Source organism: Phytophthora cinnamomi (assembly GCF_018691715.1).
Source record: "Phytophthora cinnamomi strain GKB4 chromosome Unknown Contig49, whole genome shotgun sequence".
NCBI classification, from domain to species: Eukaryota; Oomycota; class Peronosporomycetes; order Peronosporales; family Peronosporaceae; genus Phytophthora; species Phytophthora cinnamomi.
Genome location: NW_027150982.1, coordinates 1003672 through 1017201, shown reverse-complemented (window position 1 = coordinate 1017201; position 13530 = coordinate 1003672). Strand labels below are relative to the sequence as shown.

The window sequence follows — 13530 nt, the reverse complement described above, 5'->3', positions numbered from 1 at the left end:
GACACTGGAGAGCTAGTTGTCCGATCGATAGCTCATCTAGATAAATTTCCTCCCTAGCAGCACCAACAGGCTTGAATGCTTGCCGCTGGAGCGTACCGAACCTCCCATCTCCGATGGGACACCCAATTGCCACAATCTGCTGCTTCCCTGATCGAGGCTCCATAACGGCGAGCAACCGTGTAGCTTGACGAAAGCTCTTGTGCATTATTCCATCAGGACGGTGTTTGAGCCCGAAGGACAACCCCATGAGATGAAGCAAGACGCTGATTCCTCCACTGTAGTTGGCCCAGTAGCTTTGATGTACCGAGCGCTCATCAATTACGAACTCTGGTGAAACAAAATCGCTGTTGAAGCAGCAGGTGGTGAACTCATTCAGGCCCCGAGGCCACGTGAACAGACCGTAGCTACTTGTTGCAATCACATTTCCACCCACGAGAGCCCTGTAGTCGGATATTCGTTGCGTCCTCGGATCGAAATGAGAGCCTCCTAGAAGTATCACGTGCTTCGTATGGGGTTGCTTAGCCGGTGATCCCAACTTCATCTGCTTTTGCTCTTCAAACCCCTGAACGTCTGTGTTGAGATGAACCAGGAGCTGGGAGTCCGTCATCCGTCGAGCTTGGCCGATCGAGTGCTTTGAGCGCAGCACATCTACGACAGGGAAACCATCGCTGTCGAGCTCCAGCGCGAATGTCTTCCTGGAAAACCCAGCGCGGTGGAACAACTCCGCCACGGTAGTCTGAAGCACCATCGCATTGAACTTCAGTCGCTGACAAGCGTCGCTGTCGGAGTTGTCGACTCCGTTTGGCGCGTCAAAGCCTTGGTAGCTGTCATGAGGCTTCTGGTAGTGAAAGCGAACAACCCACTTAGTTTTCCTCGGCGCGAATCGAAGCGTTAGCTGGTGTGTCGCCGTGGCGATTCGGAGGCGGATGTGGAAGACTCCGGGGTGAGCGAGGTGCACGTACGCCTTGAAGTGGCCCGATTCGCGGACGACTGGCCAGCAAACGCTCCCCACCCACGAGTTGCTGACCTGCTCCGTGGCATGTGCTACAGCTTGGACGTACAACGCACTATCCGGTAGGTTTGAAGCGTCGAGGTTATCAACGCGCCCTTCGATCAAGACCAGCGGGTAGGCCAGCTTCTCGTGCTGGCGCAGGTTGGTGACTCGGATGTGTAGGGGCGCCCTCGAATTTGTTGTCGTTCGATGATCAGACCTCGGCAGTGGTGCGGCAGCGGGTACCGATGCCCGTCCAGCTTCGTGGATGTCGAAGGTTCGCTCGTAAGGAGCCGACAGTCGCCCTCGCTGCAGCCAGAGCGACCGTCGCGTCCGGCCGTTTGGCGCACTATCCCGTCGGGAATAGCGGGCGTTGGTCCTCGATTGCTTATTCCCCATTGAATTGAGGTGTATATGTGTGCGTTGCGGCCTGCAACTTGGGAACTGGTGTTGGTCTCCGCAGCGACAGCTACCAGCCGCCGAACTACGTGCATCCAGCTTGTGGCACCCACCGCGTCGCGTAGCACCTACAATCAGGAATAAATCCGTCCCATGCAGAGCTTCAGGCGTGGGGCTCTGGTGGGTTGCAGGCGCCTGTTTGCCGCTAGTGAGTGGAGAATCACTGTTTGGAGCAAGAGGTGACCCGTTAGTGGCAAGTTGTCCGGGTACAGGGTCATCGGTTGGGTTCCTAGTTCGGTTTTTTGGGGTTGGGATTGTATCCCGGGGTTACAGACAACGACGCATACATCCGGCGAAGAGATCATAGTTTCTAACAAAGAAGCTAAAAAAAATGATATTTAAATTAATCCATGACGAGACCACCGGGTACCAAGTGGACCCCGTGGTCCCGCCATCGAAACGAACTGCGAACTGCGTGAATTAGTTTGGAGGTGCACTTTCAGTGCCATGCAAGCCTTTGAGCGATTAAATACGCCACGAATCCCTTAACTTCACATACTCTAACTCTTTGAATGGCTTCCATCCGAACGACTTCAGCCAGTCACAGTCGATACTGCAAAGTCATTTAATTTGTCGCTCTCGAATGTTTTGATTTCGAAAGTTCCTCTCGACTTGGCAAGCGCATCCATCCACAAATAAAAGCAGTTGAGGTGAAGTGAGCACTGGTTATTTGTATCATCTGCACGTGGCTCATCCACCATGACAGCATCTTGAGCATGAATCGTATTTAAGATGCTTGTACCAGTTTGGTGGTACAGTTGGATACGACAGAGCTTCGTTTGCACGTCATCGCGACCGTTTCTCGTTCCTGTCGCATGTGGAGCGCCGGCGCCGCGCTCCTCGCGCTCGCGGGGCTCGTCGCCTTCCTGTCGGCATGCGTGGCCACGCTCATGATGCTGTTCGGTCCCGGTATCGACCGCCAGAACACGCGGCGGGGGGCTCCGCACATCGCGTCGCACCAGGAGTTCCTGCTCGCGCACGTGCACGCCGGCGTCGAGGAGTCCGGACTGCTGGAGCGCCCGCGGCCCAACGGGGAGCTCGTGCGGCTGTTCTACCGCTTCTGGCTACCAAGACACCTGGACAGCGCCAAGGACGCGCGCGCAGTGGTGGTCGTGCTGCACGGCGTCAACTCGCACAGCGCGCGCAACAACAAGTTCATGGTGGAGGTGCTGCAGCACGGCTTCCTGGTGGCGGGGATGGACCACGAGGGCATGGGGCGCAGCGACGGCAGACACGGCTACTTCTCCAGCGTGGACATGCTGGTAGACGACGCCATGGCCTTCGTGGACTTGGTCAAGGCCAAGTACCCGGACAAAAAGGTCTTCCTGCTCGGAGCGTACGTGGGCGTAGCAGTTGGCGTTGATGGAGGGTTGTGGGGAATCTGATCGGTGTTCTTGTGTGTTGCTGTAAAATAGATCGCTGGGGGGACTGATGATCCTGCACGCGCTGAGCAAGGGCGGCCCGAAGCTGGTGGACGGCGCCGTCATCTTGTGCCCGGCGACGGAGATCCACAAGGCGTCAAGGCCGTCGCATTTGATGGAAGTCATCGGCCGACTGCTGCAGGAGTACATACCCAAGCTGCCACTGGTGAAAGCGAACAGTGGCAAGAACAGCTCGCCGGAGGTAGCAGCGGTGATCGATGCTGAGAAGCACGCAGACCCGCTGTATTACCCTGGCAAGATGCGTGTTGGCACAGGACTGGCGCTCCTGGAAGGCATCACTAGTATTCAGGACAAGCTGGACCTGATCGAGACCCCGTACCTGCTGCAACACGGCACTGCAGACCAAGCCTGCAGTGTCTCCGGCTCGGCAGCGCTCCACCTCAAGACGCGCAGTGCCGACAAAACCTTCAAGACCTACGAAGGAGGCCACCACGACCTGGCTAGCGAACCTCCACGCATTCGTGATGCCGTTGTTCGCGATTTTGTGGCGTGGCTAGAAGACCATTCCTCCACGTCGTAATAATCGAAACTAAATGGTAGACTGATGAACTTGTGCACAAAGCTGTTGTGGATATTGATGCGTTGGCTCCTACTGCTACGGGGTGTCACTCACAATAAAAAGAAGCAAAATATCGAGGAGAGAAAAAGACTGCAGGGGCGAGCACGAGCTCAAAGCTGCACGCTTACTTGCCGTCGATCTTGCCGTCCATAGCATCCACCAGGATGACTCGCTTGGCCATGTACTTGTGCACGAACTTGCGTCCGAACGGGATGTACGACAGGCTGTACCAGATCATGCTGCCGAACTGCACGAGCAGCAGCAGGATGACGATGAACCAGTGCGAGGGCCAGAAGAAGGCCACGACGATCGTGAGCGCCAGCGAGCCCATCCAAGCGCGGCCAGTCAGGCTGCGCTTGCGCGAGAGCATGCGCTTCTGTAGTCGGTTCTGGCCCATGATGAAAATGAGGCTGGAGAAGGTGGCGATGTTGCTCAGCGAGTAGAAGAGCGCGTAGAAGCGCACGTGGTGCACACCCGTGCACAGGATCACGGTGGCCGCGAAGGCGAAGAGGCCGCTGAGCACGTAGCAGCCCACGGCGCCCAGCGCGCGCTGGTTGAGCGTGAGCTTATCGAACTCGTCGCCGATGTCGTCCAGCAGGCCGTCCTCCTCGTCGCTGTCCGAGTCGCTCGAATCCTTGCGGCGCGGCTTGGCCTTCTTCTTGTCCTTCTTGTCCTCCTTGATGTCGATGTGGAAGGCCTCCTTGGCCGAGTCCAGCAGGCCGCTGGCGCTGCTGGCGCTCTCCGAGGCCTCCTTGCCCTGCTTGGTGGCCTTGCTGATGCTCTCCTTGGCCTGCTTGGTGGCCTTCTCGATGCCCTCCTGCGCGCGCTTGCTGGTCCTCTCCAGGTCCTGCTGCGTCTTCTTGGCGAAGTCCTCCAGCTTGTCGCTGGCCTTCTTGCTCTGCTCCTTCAGCTGGTCCATCATGGTCTCGCACACGGGATCTTCTTGGCCACGGGCTCAAATCTCGAAGTGGGGCGGAAAAATCAGCTCTAATCGATAGCTTCACTTGCGGGTGCCACACAGGATTCGCACCGTAAGCCCTCGGAAGTTGCTCCAAAGAGACAAAGACGTGGTACGCGCAACTGTATTTCAGTTGAGTTGCGTATCATCGAAATGACCAGCATTCCGGCCTGTTCACGCTGCACCTGAGCGCGGCAGGGGCGAGCAATATGGCCGCCTTCCACGCCTCCGCCTAGCAAGTACGAAGGCTGGGGGAAAGCCCCATGGAAGACGTCTGGTAAACCATGTGGAGTCATACTCCTATTAATGCTCAGTTGGCCTGCGTATCGCTATTATGGACGGACGTTGTCAGGATACCTATTTGACACGATGGTTGCTGCCCTCGGTCTTGCAGTCTTGCTAGCAACTTATCTCCCTAAAGACAGCGAACACTACAGCGTGAATCCATTAAGCCAACTTAATGGAAAAACAAAAATCTACTTCCGCTTCCTCTCCTCAGCTGTAGGTGAGGCGGGAGATGTCAGGGCAGCGCAGGGCCTTGCCGCGCATCATCTGAGTGGCGAAGCGTAGTAGCTGCACCCAGCTCGCTGCGTCTTGCTCGTTCCGCGTGCGCAAGAGCAGCATGTTGCCGCTCCTGAACTCGATGCGGAAGCCTCCGTGCCCCATCATCTCGATTTTAGTGGCTGAGCGCAGATCCAACTCGCCGCGCGGACTCCGCCAGTAGCTGCGCTTGTACATTCTAACAACAAAGGCTTGGAAATCCAGTGTGCACCAGCGCTTGCTCCAACTGCGTCGGAGCAGCGCGATCGACTCTCGAAGCACGAACAGGTTGCCACTGTAAGGAGGTAGATCCAAAAGCGCCACCGGGGGCGGAATGGGTGGCAGATCGATGATGTCGGGGCTGTTGTGCTCATCGTCTGGAGTCGAAGTCTCATCGGGGCTTTCTTGGTAGAGCGCTCGGTAGAGAACTCGCTGGAAACGATACTTCTCCACCCGAATCACCTCAATGGCCTGGTTCATGCAGACCAGCTCTTTCTCCAGCTCGGCCACATCGTCGTCATCGAGCTCCAAGCTTTTAACCTTCAGGCGATCTTCTCTCTCCATTTCGAGCAAGTCGTCCTCGGTCACGGGGTTCCCGTCCTCATCCAGCAGTGTGAACCGTCCGGAATCGCTTCGATGCATTTCACTTCGCATGCGGCTACTTGGTACTTTGCTTTGCGTGCCGAACGGATACACTGTAGCTCTCTGAATCGGGTTGAAGGTGTCGAGGTCATCGCGGTCGTCCCAAAACTCGTCCAGGCCGACGTTCTCGCGGAACATTTGAACGGTGTTGGCATTGTCGCTGACGTCGAAGTAGCCGTGTCCTTCAAAGAACTCGAGACCATCCGGCGCCCGGCCCGCATAGATGTCGAGAAGATGAAGCTCGAACGGAGATGCCATTTCGCTAGCGCTCGCAAGGCGGCGCATCACGACTGAAGTCGGAACGGTATGGGAAGTTGCTAGCGCGCCTTTTTCAAACAGGACGAGAAGCCATTTGAGCGCCAGCAGGCAGACCTGGCTGGCTGGCTTTCGTCTGCGAAGACTATTATAAAAGCAGCACATGGCGTCGTACGAGCTCATGGGACAAGCTTGGAGAACCACGTGCTCACATTACAGCTTCGGGGTCGGGTTGATTCGGGATCAGCTCGCCAAATCGGTCCGGTGTAAATGGATGCGCACCGAGATATAACTCGAGCTATTACTGCCGAGTTTAATGCTTGTCAGCAGGAGTATCCTTTGTGTGTATTTCTAGGCTTGCCGTTGAAGATGCTTATATAGATCGATCTCTGAAGATGCTGCAACATTGCTCGGGCATCGTTGCTTTGGCCGAATAACAACTAAGTTAGGCAAATTCGTCAACAGACATGCTTGGCCAAGTACCAGTGTAGCTGCTTCAACGAATGCACGCGCTGGCTGGTTATTGATTGACCTCTTCAGCCAGCACACAGCTACACCGAACGGTGCTTCAAAGTACAATTTTGTCTTCATGTCATTATATAAAATAAGCTCGCGAGAGTTTCTCTTAGCTGGTGACGTAGCTGGCCGCCTTCGAGCAGCCCTTGCGTAGGATCGCCCGGCCGTACGGGATGAAGGACGCGCCGTACCACAGCATCGCCGAGTACTGGATGATCACCAGCAGCAGCACGAGCGGCCCGGCCTTCGGGAACCCGAAGGCGATGATGAGCGTCGTGACCATGGCGCCCATCCAGATGCAGCAGGCCACGCGCCGCACGGGCATGCACATGACCTTGAGCTGCCTCATGGGGCCGATCAAGAAGAGCGAGCTGCCGATGCTGCAGAGGCTGCCCAGCGTGTAGAAGAAGGCGAACTGCTTGAGGTGCTTGGGGCCGCCCCACATCATCATCGTGGACAGGAAGCCGCAGAGCGCGCCGAAGAGGTAGCAACCGACGGCGCCGTAGAGCCGCTGGCGCTTGGTGAGGCCGCACTCCTGGCCCAGCTCGTTCAGCAAGCCCTCCTTCTCCTGGTTGGCGTTGCCAGGCGACTTGCCGCCCGCCTCCAGGTCGCTCTCGCCCGCCGTGTCGGCGCCGCTCGAGAGCGACGAGGACGAGCCCGAGGGCTTCACCACCGCCGGCACCTTGATGTTGAGCGCGCCGGCCTTGGCCTGCAGCGCCGCCGAGCCCTTCTGCGTCGCGTCCTTGAGCGAGCTGGCGATCGTCGACTTCTGCGCCACGTCCTTGAGCGAGCCGGCCGTGTCCAGCGCCAGCGCCGCCGCCTGCGTCGACTTGGCCTTCAACTGCTCCAGCATGTTGCCGCCTCTTGATGCTTCTTGACAACTGACGACTACACGCGAAAATAAAACCACATATCTACATAAATAGCCAATAAATTTCGATAAATATTCTACCAATGACACTTGTATTTAGTATATTCAGTAAAATTTGGAGTCATTATAGTTCCATTTAAATAGGAATATGTGCTGCTTGAAGATGCTAATTACAGCTGCATAGAGCCTCCGTCAGCGGGCGTCACTTTCCGATCCATCGAGCAAGCATGTCGGACTCGGAGGAGTACGAGTACGAGTACGACAGCGACGAGCAGTTCGACAGCGACGAGCAGGGCTCGGCGGCCGACGGCGAGGACGGCGAGGCCGCCCAGCAGCGCAGCGCCGCGCGCGAGGCGCAGATCGCGCTGGAGAACACGTTCTACGAGGCCGAGGACTTCCGCCAGCGCGGCGACCTGACGCAGGCGCTCGCGTTCTTCCAGCGCGTGGTGGCGCTGGAGCGCGAGGCGACGCCGCTGGAGGAGCGCAAGTGGAGCTTCCAGGCGCTGGAGCACGTGGTCAAGATCTGCGTGAGCCGGCGCCAGTGGGAGGAGATGCTGCGCCACTACGAGCAGATGCTGGAGCACCTGGCCTTCGTGACGCGGAACGAGAGCACGGACTCCATCTCGTCCATCCTGGACGTGGTCTCCGGCGCCACGGGCAGGGACGGCGACAAGGACAGCGCCAAGTACACGTCCAAGATGTACGAGCTGACGCTGGACAAGCTCAAGGACGTCAACAACGACCGCCTCTGGTTCAGCATGAACGTCAAGCTGGGCAAGCTCTACCTGGACATGCAGGAGTTCGACCAGCTGCAGAAGCTGCTCAACCAGCTCTACGAGTACTGCCAGACGCCCGACGGCGTGCAGGACCACTCGAAGGCCACGTCGCTGCTGGATGTCTACGCTCTCGAGATTCAGGTACCGGACTGGCGGTCCCTGCAAGTGATCATGGACCAGAGACTCATTGTGTGTATTGCTACTGTGTTGGGTTGTTTGGTGCAGTTGTGCGTCGCCACGAAGAACAGTGCCAAGATGCGCGTCGTCTATCCGAAGACGCTGGACTTGGACGCTGCAGTGGCTGACCCTCGAATTATGGGGTGCGAGCTGGTCTGGAGCGGTGTAGTACGGCGACTTCTGACAATGGAGCTAACTGAGGTTTCGTATCTACTGTAGTGTGATCCGCGAGGAGGGTGGCAAGATGTACTTGGAGGAGAAGGAGTGGATGCTGGCCTACAACGAGTTCTTTGAGAGCTTCCGCAACTATCAGGAGGCAGGTAACTCGCGTGCAACGCAATGCCTCAAGTACGTCGTCCTGGCCAACATGCTGGCAAGCTCAGATATCAATCCATTTGATTCGCGAGAGGCTAAGGTGTATCAGGATGTGGAGGAGATTGGCGCGATGCTGCTGTTGCGAGGCGCCTACGAGACCAACGACATTGTGCAATTCGAGAAGATCCTGAAGAACCCGAAGTACAAGTTGCTGAGCGACCCTATTATGAAGAGATATCTGAACCCGCTCCTGCGTAACATTCGCTGCCAAGTTATGAAGAAGCTCGTGCGCCCATACCAGGCAATCCGCATCGAAAGCCTGTCGAAGAGCATGAACATTACCGCGGAAGACGTTGAAGACATCGCCGTGGCACTGATTCAAAATCTTGAGCTGGACGCCAAGATCGACCAAAGTCGGGGGCTACTCGTGCTCCAGACTCGACAAAAGTACGTTGTTCCTTGCAATCATCGATTAGTTTCGAGTATTTTTTCTGACGTCGATCACTGTGTAATCAGGGCACGCGATGCCAGCAAAATGTACGACGCATTAGACCGATGGACGCGGGCGCTGGCATCGACACATGCAACGATTGCAGCTCGGGTGGCGGCGCATCAGTGAAATTGGCACCTTATTGTGCCGCAAAGCAAGCTGAAACTCAAGCAACTTGGTGACATGTCGTTGACGATATGTTATGCATTCTCATTTTAACACGTTGGTCACAAGTGCGACTGGAAATGTGATTAGTTCAGCCATCCCGCACAAGCAAATGAAAGCTGGAATAAAGAAGCTCTATCTATTGCTCATCTATCAGCAGGTAAGCATCGCGTCTTGCAGTCGTTAGGCAAGTAGGCATTGCGCGTTGTGCTCCGTGATGTAGCTGGTCACAGCTTCGTCGGACACAGCCGAAGGCACCACCTGATACATCGCGCGGGACGCCACGTCCACAAGAGAAGCCGATTCAGACACGACTAACGTCTCGCAGTTGCGCGTTTCGATTCGACCGTCCGCAGGTAGCGCCCCTGCAACATCTGCCGCTGAAATAACGTTAAAAGCCGCACCATCCTTTGTAACTTGCTCAAGCAGCGCATTCGTCGACGGTACCGAGTAGTTGGTGACGATTCGAACGTTTTCAGCACCCACGAGAGGCACTAGAGCTGCAAGGAGGTTACTGCGCTTGATAGCAGCATCTGCTGGAACGTCCACAACCTTGCCGTCACTTGCCGTTCCAAGCAGAACATCCACGTCTACCAGCACTGACAGCACAGGCACCGACAGTGGTTTGGCGAAGTACCGAACAGTGGGGTTGGCAATCACGTGGCGACTCTGGATTAGCTTCAAGTCGCAGTCCTTCCCACCAAGTTTGAGAGTAATGCGAAGCACATCCTGAATGGTCGAGATGACGTTCTCCAGCGCACGCTTGAAGTCGTTCGGGAAGCGGTAGAGCCAAGCGAGCAGCAGCGCCGCAAACAGATCGCCCGTTCCAGTGTAGTAGCTGTCGATCCACGGGAAGCGCACTTCATACTGCTCGCAGCGAGGTTCGCCTCCGTCGACGCCGCCAGCAGCGACCTTGCTGCCAATGACCACCAACTCCTTCGGCGTCTCGCCCTCGGAGGCTTCCTGGAAGCTGCTGATCACCACAACCTTCGGTCCCAGCGTGTGCAGCTTCTTGCAAGCACGCATGGCATCCTTCACCGTGCGCAGCTCCATCTCCGCCAACAGCTCGCACTCGTACTGGTTCGGCGTCAAGACGTCGCAAATCGGCAGCACCTTGGATCGGTACAAGTCCACTGCAACAACAAACACGAAACGATCTACCGTCAGCACAACCCCCCACCCCACCCTCTCCCCTCGCGACCCCCTAATAACTCACCCAGCTCCATTGGCACGTAGAGCTTGCCCAGGTCTCCCATCACCGGGTCACACACGTACACCAGACGCTCCGGGTGGGTCTGCGCAGCGAGCAGCCGCTCGTGCACGCGCACGATGGCGTCCAGCAGCGAGATGGAGCCGATGTAGCCCGTGAGCAGGTGCGTGTGCGCGTCGCGCAGCAGATCGTTGGTCTCCATGCCGTCCAGCAGCTCGTGCAGCTCGTCGCCCGTGAGGCGGCGGCCCGTGAACTTGGCGTAGCCCGTGTGGTTGGAGAACTGCACGCTGTTGATGGGGTCCACGTCCATGCCCAGGAGCTGCAGCGGGAACACGGCGCTCTTGTTGCCCACGTAGCCCTGCACCACGTGCGACTGGATGCTCAGCACGCGGCCGCCGTCGTCGCTCACCGCCAGCTCGTGCTCGTGCTCGTACTCCGCCATGGCGGTCGTCCGATCTACTGGACCTCACAGTGCGTGGCGGTTACTGATTCCGGTAATCGACAGTGGTGTGCGGGACACCAAAGTTCCCGTTCATACTGAAGTTGAGTCAAGCAGCACGACCGGCTCAAAAGCGTTTTCAAGGTGATACCGACCTTCCTACATGGCGTTGAGCCTTTGCTGGCTAGCCACCGTCTTCTTCAACGCCTCGCTGCAGAGATCAGGGAGGAACGGATTTATTTGGAGGAATGGATTTAGTTGACGCTCAGTTGAGTTTACATGGACGTCGCGCGCTGCTTCGAGTAGTCGCAGCGATTCGCAACCTGCGCACGTGTGCCCGGAACGGGGCGCCAGAGCCGGCATCCCGAGCAGCAATTGGTGCCATGAACCTACACGTGTGGCGATTGCCCCTCGCCGAAAGTGTTGAGCTGGACGGAAGTAAACGTAGCATAACACACCTGCGCATGCACTGGTGAGAAAAGCCAGCCAGTGTCGGCATCGTCGATGTTGCGCCAAGTGCCCGTGCAGACGACGACGGGGGCAAGCGAGCCAGCGCTACAGCCGCGGCCTTGACACCTTGGAGCCGTACCTCGGCCCGAGGCTCGGCAGCCTGTGCATCGATACGGCATTGATACCTCTGCCCCGGCGGCGACTGAGAATCAACGTAGATGGAGTGAGGATTGTCACCTTCCGCTCCGGTTGCGCCGATGCACCACGCGAGAGTGGTCATTTCGGCTATCTCCGTAGCAGCGCACTATAGTACTGTACTCACCTGCTGTCTCCGCTTCCGGCTGGGAGCACGCCACCGTAGCGTTTCCTGGCTGCGCAGTGCGCCAATAGCGCTCGAAAGAAATCGGGCCTCTCGCTGTTCGTCGCTTCAATCATCCTGTCAGGGCATCAGGAGTCTCCGGCCTTCGGACACCTTAGAATGTCTGCAGCTGGCGCCGCACGCATGCTGCGAACGCGGCGAACGCATTGCGATCGATCACACCAAGCTTCCTTGACGCTGGCGCCATGAAGTCATGGTTGTCAACTTCGTTCTCTTCACGATCGGCTCAGGCATGGAGATCGGGCGCCGATAAACTTGACGTCAAGTGTCCGGCTAGCGTGTCGAAGCCGGTCACATTGCGATACTACTGGTACGTCCACGCCCCCACGCGTTACGCCGCGGGTGCCTGTAGTCCGGCTTGCCGCCAGCCGCTGGTGACTTACGACCCCCGCTCCAAGCGTGGTCTTACCGGCCTACTTAAGCGCGGGGAGTCCCGAACAGCGTCCGGACTTCTCTTCCCCGACTTGCAAAGTTATGGCCTCGACATGGATAATCGGAAACATCAGGTTAGTACTCGGGCCGCAGCTGGTTCTGCGGCACCACCGCGCCTGCAGAAACTAAGTGCATGGTGGCAACGGAAGAGAGACATTGCTCGCCCTTCCCGCCTTCGTGTGCTCGCATTGAGCCGTCCGCTGTCGAAGCGGCGCTCATTTCCTACTTGGGTCAGACGAGTACAGGACGGCGGTAGTGGCAGCCCCACCAGTAACGCCGACCCGGTTTGCCTTCCCACAAAGGAGGACAGGAACATTTGGAGGAGCATGGGCTCCGCTCGCAGGCTGCTGCTGGGCGCGGCCGTGGCGCTCATCATGGCAGCAGGTTCGAACGACCCACTTGGCACTTTGTTGTCCTGCATCGACAATCGGCTAATGAGTAAACGTTGTGCATTGTTCTGAGTAGAGACTCGCGCGGGCATGACCTTGCCATCGCTGACGCTGTCGCCTGATGCCGACTCCCTCATCATCACGCGCGGCGAATCCACCAACACCGGCACCGGCACGTCGAGGGACGCCCTTATTGGTAGTGCGCCATCGCCATACACCAAGAAGACGGAAGCTCCAGTGACCGAGGCTCCGGCCACTTGGGCCCCTGCCACGACGGCTCCGGCCACTATGGCGCCGTCGAGCTCATATGCGTATTCGACGTCTAACAGTGGCGAGCAGGACACGATCGACACTCCTTCGAGTGCCACGGCCACGGTCTCTCCATCAAAAAAGGCGACTCAGACGGAAACTCAAACTCAAACCGAGGCTTCCAAGTCCACAGCTACAGTTGACCAGCTGAACGACAAAAACGGAGGATTTACCTCTGGCAACAACTCGTCTGGCAACTCCCTGGGCGCGGCAGTCCCTGCCGTCCTCGGAGCTCTCGCGTGCGTTGGTGCGATTGTCATGGCGGTGACCTACAAGAAGAAATCTAACAACACCAGTGATGAAGACGCCACTCGCCCCAACTCGGACTGCGAATACACTGGTGATATCGACTTCACCCCGGAAAATCGGACGCTAACTTCGGTTCCGGAGAATTCGCCTACTGCTGCAACGTCCAAGGCACCGGTGCTAGCTTCCCAGAGCGGCGACTTCACGGTCGGGGCTGCAAGCGTTGATTTCGGTTCGAGCGCCTCGTCGATCAGGTCAACGTCCCCGTTCGCCAGCTCGCGCTGCGACGTCCGAGTGAGCTCTCCGCTTCACAACTTTTATTCGAGTAGCGAGGCCAACATGGAATTCCAGGACCCGAGTGTGCGCCACGAAGGAGGAAGTCACGTGGTACTCACTTTCGACGAAAACACAGACAGGGTGCAGCTGTAAATAACGCGTTTTGCAAGTCCATTCAGTCGCGTGAATTGCCTCTGTTTGCTTGTACCTCTCGTGGCTGGGAGCGCCACAACATTTTTGCCGT

The 13530-nt window shown here is 57.5% G+C and overlaps 7 protein-coding genes across 7 annotated transcripts; 3 read left to right on the top strand and 4 right to left on the bottom strand.

Annotated features, from left to right (window-relative positions):
• Positions 1 to 2265: 2265 nt before the first annotated feature.
• On the top strand, positions 2266 to 3412 carry IUM83_08274 (putative lipase; the record flags this gene model as incomplete). Its single annotated transcript, XM_067932637.1, has 2 exons — positions 2266 to 2786; positions 2866 to 3412. 2 exons carry the CDS (start codon positions 2266 to 2268, stop codon positions 3410 to 3412), a joined length of 1068 nt encoding a protein of 355 aa, XP_067790150.1.
• Positions 3413 to 3575: 163 nt separating this feature from the next.
• On the bottom strand, positions 3576 to 4373 carry IUM83_08273 (Transmembrane protein; the record flags this gene model as incomplete). Its single annotated transcript, XM_067932636.1, has 1 exon — positions 3576 to 4373. One exon carries the CDS (start codon positions 4371 to 4373, stop codon positions 3576 to 3578), a length of 798 nt encoding a protein of 265 aa, XP_067790148.1.
• Positions 4374 to 4904: 531 nt separating this feature from the next.
• IUM83_08272 (Zinc finger CCCH domain-containing protein 7) lies at positions 4905 to 5876 on the bottom strand (the record flags this gene model as incomplete). Its single annotated transcript, XM_067932635.1, has 1 exon — positions 4905 to 5876. One exon carries the CDS (start codon positions 5874 to 5876, stop codon positions 4905 to 4907), a length of 972 nt encoding a protein of 323 aa, XP_067790049.1.
• Positions 5877 to 6471: 595 nt separating this feature from the next.
• Positions 6472 to 7215, bottom strand: IUM83_08271 (Transmembrane protein; the record flags this gene model as incomplete). Its single annotated transcript, XM_067932634.1, has 1 exon — positions 6472 to 7215. The coding sequence occupies one exon, from the start codon at positions 7213 to 7215 to the stop codon at positions 6472 to 6474; it is 744 nt and encodes a 247-aa protein (XP_067790147.1).
• Positions 7216 to 7460: 245 nt separating this feature from the next.
• On the top strand, positions 7461 to 9120 carry IUM83_08270 (COP9 signalosome complex subunit; the record flags this gene model as incomplete). The annotated part of the gene is made up of 4 exons (XM_067932633.1): positions 7461 to 8150; positions 8235 to 8329; positions 8406 to 8948; positions 9018 to 9120. The coding sequence occupies 4 exons, from the start codon at positions 7461 to 7463 to the stop codon at positions 9118 to 9120; spliced, it is 1431 nt and encodes a 476-aa protein (XP_067789947.1).
• Positions 9121 to 9339: 219 nt separating this feature from the next.
• On the bottom strand, positions 9340 to 10808 carry IUM83_08269 (pyridoxal kinase; the record flags this gene model as incomplete). Its single annotated transcript, XM_067932632.1, has 2 exons — positions 9340 to 10289; positions 10373 to 10808. The coding sequence occupies 2 exons, from the start codon at positions 10806 to 10808 to the stop codon at positions 9340 to 9342; spliced, it is 1386 nt and encodes a 461-aa protein (XP_067790084.1).
• Positions 10809 to 12392: 1584 nt separating this feature from the next.
• IUM83_08268 (RxLR effector candidate protein) lies at positions 12393 to 13439 on the top strand (the record flags this gene model as incomplete). The annotated part of the gene is made up of 2 exons (XM_067932631.1): positions 12393 to 12450; positions 12532 to 13439. 2 exons carry the CDS (start codon positions 12393 to 12395, stop codon positions 13437 to 13439), a joined length of 966 nt encoding a protein of 321 aa, XP_067790013.1.
• Between the last annotated feature and the right edge of the window lie 91 nt (positions 13440 to 13530).